At 41.9% G+C, this 12177-nt stretch overlaps 1 protein-coding gene across 3 annotated transcripts in view; it reads right to left on the reverse strand.

Annotated features, from left to right (window-relative positions):
• APPL2 (adaptor protein, phosphotyrosine interacting with PH domain and leucine zipper 2) overlaps nucleotides 1-12177 on the reverse strand; it is a 93604-nt gene that overhangs the window by 52586 nt on the left and 28841 nt on the right. For all 3 annotated transcript variants that reach the window (XM_048832001.2, XM_048831993.2, XM_048832011.2), the window contains exons 6-9: nucleotides 10776-10817; nucleotides 10608-10666; nucleotides 9022-9168; nucleotides 6268-6350 (exon numbers count right to left, since the gene is read on the reverse strand). In XM_048832001.2, the coding sequence (XP_048687958.2) occupies nucleotides 6268-6350; nucleotides 9022-9168; nucleotides 10608-10666; nucleotides 10776-10817 (331 nt within the window). The remainder of the gene's footprint in view (nucleotides 1-6267; nucleotides 6351-9021; nucleotides 9169-10607; nucleotides 10667-10775; nucleotides 10818-12177) is intronic.

Here is a 12177-nt window from a genome sequence, read left to right on the forward strand (position 1 = left end):
AAGGAGAGTGACATGGAGAGAGGAGACATGAAACTGACCAAAAAGCATGAAACGATGGCAGATTATTTTCTGTTTGTCACAGCGGTGTCAAAGGAACAGCCTAAAAAGGGGCCCCATTGTGGTAGGCACTGCACAAACACAGCATAGGACATGGTCTGTGTCCCCAACTGGTTACAATCTAAATAGACATGACAGGCACAGGGGGGCGGCAAAGGGGGTGGAATACACAAGCAGAGCGAGCAATGTGATAGCGTTAGTTCCATTATTTTGGGGGCAGGGGGTGAGTGAGCCGTTTAGTTATAAGGGGATAAGCTACGTGGACAAAAAGGGAAGGGGCTGAGGGGGACAGGGCAGGACTGTGGAGTGAAGCCGAAGTGAAGAAACTGTGAGGACTGTGAAATGCTAACCATTAACAGTGAAAATCAGGCTAGGTTGGTTTGTTTGCTTGTTTGAGACCCAAACAAAGCTTCAAGCAGCCAAACAGCGCATTGTACACATCGTTCTGATTGAAGCTGAGCAAACGGATGCAGTCATTAATACTAAATCGGTATGTTCCTCATAATGTTCCTGCTGGGCTTTATAATAATGTGTCTTGGCTTTCGTGGAACTGGTTTGTTTTTTTCTGAGAACTGCGTGATTAACTGGAGTTCCTATCACTGAACCACTGATTAGTTGATCAGAGAGAGCCCTTCGACAGCATGCCACCCACTTTCAGAAATGTTCTGGTGGCAGCTGTAAGGATACAGAAAAGCAGCAGAGTCCTCCATCAGTCACACAGGCCTGGACTCAATGGGCCAGATTTTTCACAAGGACCACTACTGAGTTGACTTCCATGATTTACGCACCTGAGTGTTATTCCATGTGAGTATGGTTTGCAGAATCTAACCCAATCGGAAGTTGCCACAACTGTCTTATTTACAGAGGTCTTAGAAGAGCAATGCAAGGAATTGTTACTTAAGGAAACACAAGTGATTTGGGGCTAAAACTTAGGTTCTCTTTTTTAGTAGGGGCTCACAAAACCTCTTGTGAATAGACTTTTTTTAAAATCACTGTAAACAGGAGGGGCAGAATGGGTTCAAACATTCCCCTGCTTACCGGAAACCCTAATCCCGCCGTACTAGTTAGTGCAAGAAAACCAGAAAGTGACACAGACTAAACAGAAGTCTGATCATTCTAGATTCATATTAAAGAAATGGAAAAAGGGAATTTAGCAGCATAAATCTTGAGAAGTATATCAGATTTTAAAAATTCTTTCCATTGCAACACTATTATTGGAAACATGAATAAGATTTTTTTTTTAATTTCTATTTTCCTCTTGACAGTGTCCCTTCCAGTGCAGTGAAATCAAGTCTTTCACTTCTGTAACAAGTTTAAAATAATAAAATCTTCCACAGTGATATGATTTAGAAAGCAGACATGGTTAGAATTAAACAAGCAGAACCCAAATCCATCTTCATGTCCCTGTGTAACTCCCATTGTGGTGAATGGTAACTGCAAAAGGATCTCAAAGTACAGAATTCAACCTGGAGAAATAAAAATACACGGATGCAACAACAGACACACTTACAGTGCTGAACAAACATGGATCCACAGTCTCACTATTATGCATTTTCAGCTTTGGAGTAAATTCACATTAACTGATGCTGCCTGTACTAATGTGAAAAGAGAGCTAAGAGTTCTGTGTCAATAAATGCTAGTAGACTACCTCTATACCTTCTTTTTAGTCCTAATGCTTGAGCCAATCAGAAGGCAACATTTTAACAGGTTTCCGTGACCTGAGGAACCAATCAGACGTGCTATTAGACTAGAAGTCCTGCCTCTGCAATGCCTCCATTAGAAGCTCATATTTGGCCAGACATCCCTCCTGCCCAAAGAGCCATTCTGAGCTCAGTCAGGAAGTGACTGTGGGTCTGCATGCCCTTGTGTGGTGCTGGCTATTTTAAAAAAGCCTTAAAGACTGACAGAGTAAGTTTGATGATATGCTTCCCCGGTTATACAAATGGTGGTTAGCTAAAAGTGAGACACCATGGGCTCGATCCCCAGGTGAACTACAACAGCATTCGGCTCACCTGGGGAGAAGGGGAACAAGGTGACTTTACATCACCTTCCTGCACCCTCTGGTTCCTGATCCTGCAGTCTGCCAGCCCTATTCCACTGAGAATTCTCCTAGTACAGGCTATTCCTCAGAGGCAGCAGCGGGGGCTGACATTCTAACCACAGTGTCGTTCTAAAATAATGGACAAGGAAGGTCACTGTTTTCAGAATAGGAAAGAAGGAAGCAGTTTGTATTAAGAAAAAGGTATATTATGGAGCACTATTAATAACATTCAGGGCCAAAACGGTCCCTATTTAAGCCAGTCTTCTACGAAAAATGAAAGAAGGGGATCCATTATAATAGGGTTGGTTGCTAAAATGGGACTTTCAATCCTTTGTGGCCTTCTGATGTTTTGGTAGCTGTTGCTGGGAAAGTGGGAATCTGTAAACACCCAGCAGCCTTCTGATCTGCTGACGCCCTCAAATGGAAAAAGGAGGTATAGCTATACATGACCTATGCCGTTGTTACTCTGATTGTCCTAACAAGAAAAGAGGTGAGAGCAGGTTCTACCGCTAATAGAATTATGAACCCGGAATTACAGAGGAGTGTCCCAATACTTGTGTCATTTCACTCCCCCAAGAGCGAGACTCCGGCTAGATGGAATGAAGGAAAAGTTCTTTCCTTTTTCAGCTACGGAAAGCGGTTTTCAAAACATAGGCTGAAGATATTAGACCGGATAGTCAGCCTTCTGGATCTGGGTAGGTGCCTTGCAAGGACAATATGCCTCCTTTCAGAAAAACTATAACAGCACGAAACATCAGATTTTTCCTACTCACTTTTCCAAGCCCCCCAGGAGTCACTGCCTGCATCCAACAGATGGCAAGGAGAGGCAAGAGAAGGAGGTATCAAATAGTTCTGTCACTTAGCTTACAAAAAGAAAATCACCTGGACCTGCACATATAATTTATGCTTATTGGAATGTTGGGACTTCTGTTGGCTGGGATTCCCCTCACAGCTTGCGTGTGAAACTCTGAATGTGTCAGGCAGCAGCAGCTCCTTTAATGCTTCAAAGGCATAACAAATACTCAAAGTAACCCTACAGCGCACATGAAATATGGCACCCATAGAGCTGGCGACTGCCTACCTGAGCCAGACAGCAAGCTGCTTCAACTGCATTTGGGGCCAGTTCTTCCATTACTGAGACCACAACCCTACAGACTTGATCTGCTGCTTGGGAGACTAAACTTTATAGCTCCTGTAGTTGTTGCTGTTCTTTTGGGGTCATAGCAGTGATAGTAACCTGGATGGAGAACATTGCATTTTAGTCCAGGTTAGGAAGGATCTGACTGACTAAAGGCATATTCATTCTTACGTAGTGTTACAGCTCTGCTTTGCAATGGCTCATTTCCAGGACTTCCCAACTTTGAAAAGCCGTGCCGCCCAACCCCCAGAAAAATAAAACCAGCTGTGCTCCCTTCAGTCCTACAATGTGAGGTTAAAGGCTGAGTGATAGATTTGAATTTTAATGAAGTTAGATTGTATTTTAAAATGTGTCAGCTTTTTAGTGTAAGGAACGACAGTCAATATTGGATACAAGATGCTTGAAAACATTATTTAAATTACATTTAAACAGGAAACAGAACATTACTTTCTATGTTTAGAACAGTGTTGCTTAGTGATTTTTTTTAACAGTAGTGATTGAGGCAACATTCATATTTTTCTTCTAACAAAACATCTCTCCTATATGGAGTTTCTGTAGGTCCTCAGGCTGAGCTTCCTTTCAGTGGGGCTCCTGGGGCTTGTCTCCGCCCTACGTGCAGGGTGGGTTGGGAGAGAAAGGCTGGCATTTCCTCAGTCCACCCACTTGTGGCACCAAAAATATGGATCACTCAGAGGATGTAGGATGATTCCTTCCTTTTTTATTTTATAGGCTTTGATCACTCAAATAGTTAACAGTGTTGCTATTTAAAAGTATCACCGTTTGCATCTTGGCAACACATTGAGATGAACAGTGCCATTCATGCCTCTTCAAGGTATTGTTTCATACCCTCTGCACACTCAGGCAGACACCACTGCACTGGTTACACTTGGGTTGTGTTCTCAAGCTTCTATTCACAATCACACCCAGCTAGAGCTTTTTTTTTTTTTTTTTAAATGAAAGCTGAGACTCTGGAGCACAAGTGAGAGTCCCATCTGCCTATCTGCTTCCAGCTAGTCCTTTGTGCTTCCTCACTGGAGTGTCCACTGGCCTTTGGGAAACCCGGGCCTACTCTGTAACATGTTTCTATGGTCTTAACTAGAGTGTGAAAAGTGCCCTGAATAAACAAATCTACTGTATATAGACAAAACATTCTGGCATCTCATAAACAGAAGGCACATGCTATTGCTGGGGAGCTTAAAAAATGAACTTTAGTCTATGAACGATTGGAAGCATATGGGGGGCATCTTTGTAAGGACTGTTTAATGTGGAAAGGATAAAAGTAAGTCAAAGTAGGAAAAAGGTATATAAAATAAGGAACAGTTTAGTGAAAGCCAGTCATGTGCTTTTATATGCCTTTTGAACAGTCCAGAAACAAGAAGGGTGCTCACTGGAAGTTAGAAGGCAGCAAAATTGAAGCTGAAAAAGAAAATACTTTTGTGCAAACTGTAAAGAGAACTCACTGTTGCAGGATTTTATTCAAGAGAATGGCCTAGTGAAACTGAAAAATAATTAGACACTTCTATGAACAAGAATAACAGCTGTAATTGCACGACTGTGGATAAAACTCTGACTATCAACTTATGCCCTGAAGCATGAGGATTGATTGCCAGCTGGGATCAGGAACAAATTTTCCAATCTTGGGATAGTATAAAACAGTTGGGCAAGTGCATTGTAGGGGGTTTATTCCTTCCCCTGAACCAGCTGGCATTGGACATTATCACATTCAAGATACCAGAGTACATGAAATATTGGTCAATTCTGGTACGGTAACTCCTTTCTGGTACATATTCCAGGTTATTTATGACCTTTGCTCTCACATGAATTTATATTTAGAAGGCCACCACGCCCAGAAGAGGCAGGGATTTGGATATGCTTTTGTTAAAAAAAATGGAACCGTTATTTGCCCTTTACAATCTAATGTCCCACCTAACAGTCTGTTTAGTGCTTTCTCTAATCTGTCCCAGTTAGACTGTAAGCTTTAAAATGTTTTCAGGACTGTCTGTAAGTTTGGATTTCATTGTCAACTTCTGGTCTCATGACCATTAATTATAAAAAAACCAATTTCCATCTCCATTAGAAATGCAAGGAGAAACAAAATGTTTGCCAAAGGCGTAAGGACAAAATTGGGAAAATATTCAGTAAGGGCCTGATCCGAAGCACACTGAACTCAATAGAAAGACACCCACCAATTTCAATGTAGACTCTAAGATAGCTAGGGCAAGGATTGTCTTTCTTCTATGGTTGTTCAGTACCCAGCATAATGGGGCCCCGATCCTGAGTTTGGGCACTACCATAATATTAATATTCATTAATACTAAATGGGCTTTACATCAGGTCCTAAACTATTAAAAAACAGAAATCAAACAATACAGATTACATAAAACAATGCTATTAAAATGGTTTGGGTTTTTTTTGGTTTAGACTACACTTTTCCCCATTTAAAAGTTTTTCAGTGACATCACATACAGGACACCCTTTTCAAACACAGGTGCTCAACTCCCGAATTTCTGTACTCATGAAGGGAATTAGGTGTTTATTTACCCTCTTTATGCTCCTAAATGCTTATCTGTGTGTCGAAAGATGGGGTTTTGGATGTCCTTATTAAAGGTACCCAGATTTAAAAAATTGGGCTTACGATCTTATTTAATGTACAGCACAGTATTTGGGCTTTATTCCGAAGATCCTCAATTGCCATTGAAAAAAAATCTCTGGCTCTGCTATGCACGTATTCCCTGCAATGCACAGATAGTATATTCCTTTTATACACACACACACACCCCTCCCTACCCATCTGTTCTTTCACACAGTGAAGTGCAAATGAAATTAAAAAAAAAAAAAACCCAATGAACTCTGTTAGTCTGAGCCCAACCCTGCAGCCGTCTGGTGGAACTCCTCTCCTGAGTAAGGACTGCAGGACTGGGCCCTGTGTGGGGCAAGCCCCCAGCCAGGCACGGCAGGACGTTAGTAATCTTGCTTGAATTTAACACAAATAAATACAGAAAATCAAACTGAAACCTAGGTGTTGTGTTACCTTTGAACCATGTTTGAAACTGGTGATAAAAAGCTGTCCATTCTTTTGGAAAACATCTCTGCTCCCTTCTTAAAAAAGTTAATCTGAAAAATATAATAAGGGTATTCTAGAAATTATCTAAGAAAGGTTTGTCAATCAAATAATGGATGGTGGGGCAGGTGCCTAACATGATCCTGTGGTGACTGATGTCACAGACTGCCATTCGAATCTAAGGCATTATTGAAACACTAACCTCTCCCTTCCTACCTCTTCCCCTCTGCCCCCCCCAAACATGAAGGTTAGCGGCCACTGTCAGTCAAATTACTAATATTAATGCTATTAACTGGCCTAAAGAACCATGTCACCCCTCTTCCATCCACCAGATTTGTCAGCATTGTGAAGAACCTAATTATGTGCCAGTCAGGGATGTAAAGATGTGTGATCCATGACCAACATAGCTGTGGCGGCAAATGCCCCCTACTGTACATGCAGTTGGGGGGGGGGGGGGGGCGTGGGAGGGCTGGAACAAGCTCTATCAGTAAAAGCGCAGTTTTGCTAGTATAAGCTGTGTCCATACTAGGAGTGCTTTGTAGGTATAGGATACCCATATAGCAAGACCCCCAAAGTACTCCTAGTGTTGACCTGGCCTGAGATGATCCTCCCTAGCATCTGTGCTCTTAATCAGCGTAACCAGACGAATGCTATGGAAGAAATGGATAGGGGCAAGGAAAACAAACCCTACCCATTCTGACCAACTACCCTTCCCAAGAAGAGTTCAGTGAGGTTATTTTAGTTAGTGGCTCTTGAGTTAGATGGAAACCTATAAAACACCATTCATGCATTAACTATTGGTTCATATTAGATCCCGTATCTTATCTTACTCCCACCTCCATGCATAGGAAGAAGCAGCTATTGCATATAGACACTAACAGTTGCTCCTCCCTCCAAATTATTTCCAATATGCTAAGCCTCATCCTCACCTTCTCTTTGGAAACATGAAACACAAGGCACACACATTTTAGCAGATTGATTAATATGGACAACTTACAGTACAAAGACTGATAGGCACTTTACAGCTTCTTATGTATGTATATGAGTTGGCTTCGGGCTGGCCTGGCACTTTGCATTCCCACAGTAAAAAGGCATTACTATGTAGGGCATCCAAAGTCCAGGATTCCAGCTTGGCACTTTGTTTCCATACAAGCAGATAAGTGGGAATGCCTTATGTTACTCTGCAGTGACATCAGTGGTTAAAGTAGATTGAAAAAGAAAGGGAAGCACTTGCTGCACCAGCCTGGGAGGGGGAACTGTGAGAAAACACTACTCTCTCTAGACAGGAAGAGGGAGCATCATTTGATTTTAGCTGGGGAAAATCAGTGCAGTCTTCTCCTGCTGTGATTGACACCTGTCCCAAGAGGGAGTAAACTCCCTCTACTGGTGTAAGTGGACAGAGAATTCTTATGTTACACCTTTTGCACAGGTGGAGATGATTATGCAAAGAACAGGAGAGTGAAGAAACAGATTCACTCGATTTTTGTCCCAAGTGGAAGTATGAAGCATCAGAAATATCATGCAAAGGCCTGTTCTCATGAGATTTCCAGCAGTTTTGCAGACTAAAGCAGTGTGTATAAATTGCAGAGAAGGCCCTGAACTACTTGATTTTTATTTGTGCTTTTTGTGGTTTCCCCCTCACTAGATAATACTGCACAGACCAATGGTCCCCAAACTTTTTACCTCGCGACCCCCCCGTTACCTCCGGAGCTGGGGCTGGTAGCAGGGCTGTATCTCTGGGAGGGATGCGGACATGGGTAAGAGGGGCGAGGCCCCAGGTGCGGGGATGGAGGCCGGGGCCAGGAGCGGAGCTGAGTGGCACTTCCTGCCCTCCCCGCCACAACGTTCCTCCATGCCTCCCTAGGGGGGCGTGCCCCACAGTTTGGGAACCTCTGGCGTAGACTTATTATTTACACTCAGTAGTTTCAGGTCCTGGTTCTCATTTACATTAAGGACCCTTTACATCATTCTGGAAGTGTAAACGGACCTTAACATAGAGCCCTCAAAGTGCTGTACAAATATTAATCAATTAATCCTCCCAACACTCCTGGGCAGTAGGTTTTTAGTAGTACTGCCACATTTTATGGACTTGGAGACTGAGACAGAGACTTGGCCAAAGCCACATAGCAAATGTGGCTGAGCAAGGAATAGTGTATAGGATTTCCTAGCCTTGTGCTCCACCCACTTGACTACACTCACTCTGCTACTGTCCAACACATGCTCCAGTTCCTGTTCACACGAGACTCCTCATCAGCATGCTGAATATCTCATGCTGTGAAGTAAACTGTCACACAGGTGAGCTTATAAAAGCACAAAGTGAACAATGACATGGGAGTAAATTTTGTTGTGATGACAGTTTAGTGTCCATACCATTCAGCCTAGAATGTGCTGATTTTGCTTTTGTGTGTGTTTTAAAGTAGTATATTTATGAGTAGCTAAATGTCCAACTATTTGACCATAAATAAAGTACAACTTTGCTTTGCAAAATTTGCCTTGCAAAATTTGGCTCAATATGCACGTCATTTGAATACAGAGAGGAAATCTACAGGTTCACACAGAAAGAATAAAAATGGCAGCACAACATTTTAACAGGAGACTTTCTGAATAAGTCCTATTTTCATATGTCAGCTGCCACAACTCCTTCTATTCCAAAATGTCTTGCATATCCCAGAGACATATTCCTTTAAGTGACATTTTCCACTATCCTGGCTTTACTGTACATACCTGTCCTTGTGTATATCCTAGCATAGGTTCCATCATTGCAATTCTCTTCCTGTACTGCAGAGCATTCAGGGCACAGTAATACTGTAATGATGAAAGATGCTGCTTCCTCCTTGCATTTGCCACCTCCTTTACTACTTCTGTCTTTAGCTGTATAAAAATGTGTGCAGAACTTTAAAACTGGCAGTCATGCAATGCAGAATCATGTTATGGATATATCCGGATCATTTACTGATTAATTTAATGTCATCATTAAATACTTATTTTTTATTATGGAAAACAATATCTCCATGACAAGATAAAAACAAGCATTAGAAGTAAAACAATTAATTAAATCATTTAATATAGGCTCTTCCTGGCAACATATTTAACTGCCTCTCTAACTTTAATTGATGTATGCAGGGTAGTTATAGCTGTGTCGGTCCCAGGGTATTAAGGGGACAAGGGGTTGTGGTAATAAATTTTATTGGACTGACTTCTGTTGGTCAGAGACAGAAACTTTCGAGGACCTGAAGAAGAGCTCTGTGTGGCTCGAAAGCTTGTCTCTCTCACCAAAAGAAGTTTCACCTTGTCTCTCTTCAAGCCTATAAGCAGGTCTCTGAGCTATAAATAGTACAACTACTACATATTTTAAATTGTAAGCTTCAGGTTATGACTTCAGTTACATCAGCGTAAGTCTGGAGTAATTTCATTGTAGTGGAGATCAGAACCTGGTCCTATATGTGTGTAATTCATAGAACTAATAATTCTGGGCACAACTCACAGTCTGCTGTATGTCCAAGCACATACATCCGATACAGGAGCTAAACATTGCATTCTGATCTATAATGTAGATCCCTTAAATGATCTTCTGATCTCTCTAAAAGTGTCAAGTCCCCTACTGGTGCAATCTTACATTCTTTGCACACTTTGTACTGAGGGGGAGGCTTGGGTGTGCAAAGAATGCAGGATCGGTCCCACTGACATCACTTCCATGTGCTGGAGGTGGAATGAGAATCAATATCCAAAGACCTGGCAGGCACACTGAAGAGGAGAATGTAGTCCTTTAAGCACAGCAGATATACGGCATTATTACATCACTTCAGGTACAAACACACTGCATCAATAATCCTCTAGTACAGCATCCACCCCATAGAAGATTGGTAGACACATGGGTTTTACAGCAGGAGGCCTATAAAAATCTTTGTGGTCATTTTGGATTTCTTCTGTCGTGAAAAAGTCATCCTTACAGTTCCCCTTGCTGCTTTATGGCCTCAAATTCAACAAAACGCTTAAGCACATGTGTGACACAGAGGCTGACTCACAGCCCTAGGTGCCCCAAGAAGCAGCACAACGTGACTTACTTGAAACATGTAAATAGTTCCTTCAAGTTAGGCACATGCTTCAGTACCTTTCTCAACGGAGGCCTAAAAGCTTTGTTGCTGACTCAAAAGTCAATCACTGGGAGTCTTGAGCTACTGTGGATTCGATCCACAAAACCCAGAAGTTTGTACATTTGCTAACGCTGTAGTTAAAAATGAATATGTAGGCAGAGCCGCTGATTAAAAACTTTCCGTACATTAAAAACCAAACTATAAGCCTTTTTTTACCTTTTCATTTTCTCTTCTTTTCGGTAATCGGCTATACTTTGCCATGGAGAGATCATGTTCTGGAAACAAGAAACATTTTCAGCATCATGGCATGGGTATACACACAACATGTCTCCGGTGACATAATTAGTGCATGCCATTAGAAACGAACAAAAATATGAAACATACCATTGCTAGCAAGGCCAAAAAGATCCTTTAAAGTGCTTACTTCTGAAATAAAAAAAGTCAACACTTCAGAATGAAGAGAGCGCTATATACATTCCTTATTCAAGCAGAATCACAACAAAACTAACTCTCTTTATAGGTACTTGAAGGTCAGTTGCCTCCGTCATTTTATTCCTACAAATAGAAATGTGTAATTTATGTTCGTGTCTTGAAAATAATAAACGAAGAGCAGCACTTACAAAATATTTGCAATGAGCCTCTGGCATCACCCATGCCCCATTTGTTTCATCCATTTGGGTCTTGTCTTAAATTAAATTATACACACCTCAAGGCAAGCGCAAATGAGTTCCCAATCCTAACTGGGCCTTTAGGGGGGTCAACTGCAATATAAGTAATTTCCACCCTCATGCTCTGCTGTGCTTTACATTACTATTCACTTTACTGATCCACTTCCCTCCTTACTGCAAGGACTACTTCTCTTCCTCCGACATACCACTTGGTCACATGATGCTCCTCCACTGCTGGTCCCTTGCTGGGACCTCAGGAAAGGAAGCATGGGAGAAAGCACCTGTACATGCAGATAGGTAAGATTTAGATAAACTTCCTTTACTGTACAAGCTCTGAATATGGAAAAAGATCCCGTATGTACAGGTGTAATTTATACAAGGAACCCGCAGGTCACTTTGTCCATTACCAAAGAGGAGCTGTACTCTGCCTAAAAAAATCTGCTGTTTTGAACAACATATTGCCAGTGCTTAAATGACACACACAAAGCTGTGTACCCACCAGTGACTGCCACAGCATATGAACTAGGGCCCTGATCCTGTAACTGGATCAGACCTAATCAGGCAGACCTTTGTGCCTTTGCAGAGCCACAGTGACATCAATGTAGATGCGATTGCTGGGTTGGGGCCAATATTAAAGATACTGGGCAAAATGTTCTGATTGGGGCAAGGAAAGTAAATAAGCTGATTTTCAAAGGTGCTGCTCTCACTGCCCCCTCCCTGGGCATCATAACTTGCATTAATCTCTTCAGTAAGAATACCCAGTAGGAAACTGTGAAAAGCTTAGAGAGAAATTGCAGGATTTGTGTTTATCACCAAGGTACCATGTGCTCTTGGATGAGCTAGACCAAAATTGTGCTATAGTTCAAGGCCTCCCCCAGTGTCTGCATCCCTCTAGTGTAAGAGAGTGGGAATTCTGAGGCAGCTTCACATAAACTAGTACATGGAGGTTTTTATTGCATCAAATATGAAAAATAAGGCTGTAAGTAGAGAATTGCTTGTATTATTATTATTAGTTAATTTTATCCTACACCAAATTTTCAGTGAGCCACAGATTTCTGTACTGAAAATGCATAGCTGCCCTTGGGAAGCTCTTGGTGGGGAAGCAAGAGATTTTGGCA

Source organism: Caretta caretta, chromosome 1, assembly GCF_965140235.1.
Source record: "Caretta caretta isolate rCarCar2 chromosome 1, rCarCar1.hap1, whole genome shotgun sequence".
Classification (NCBI taxonomy): Eukaryota; Metazoa; Chordata; order Testudines; family Cheloniidae; genus Caretta; species Caretta caretta.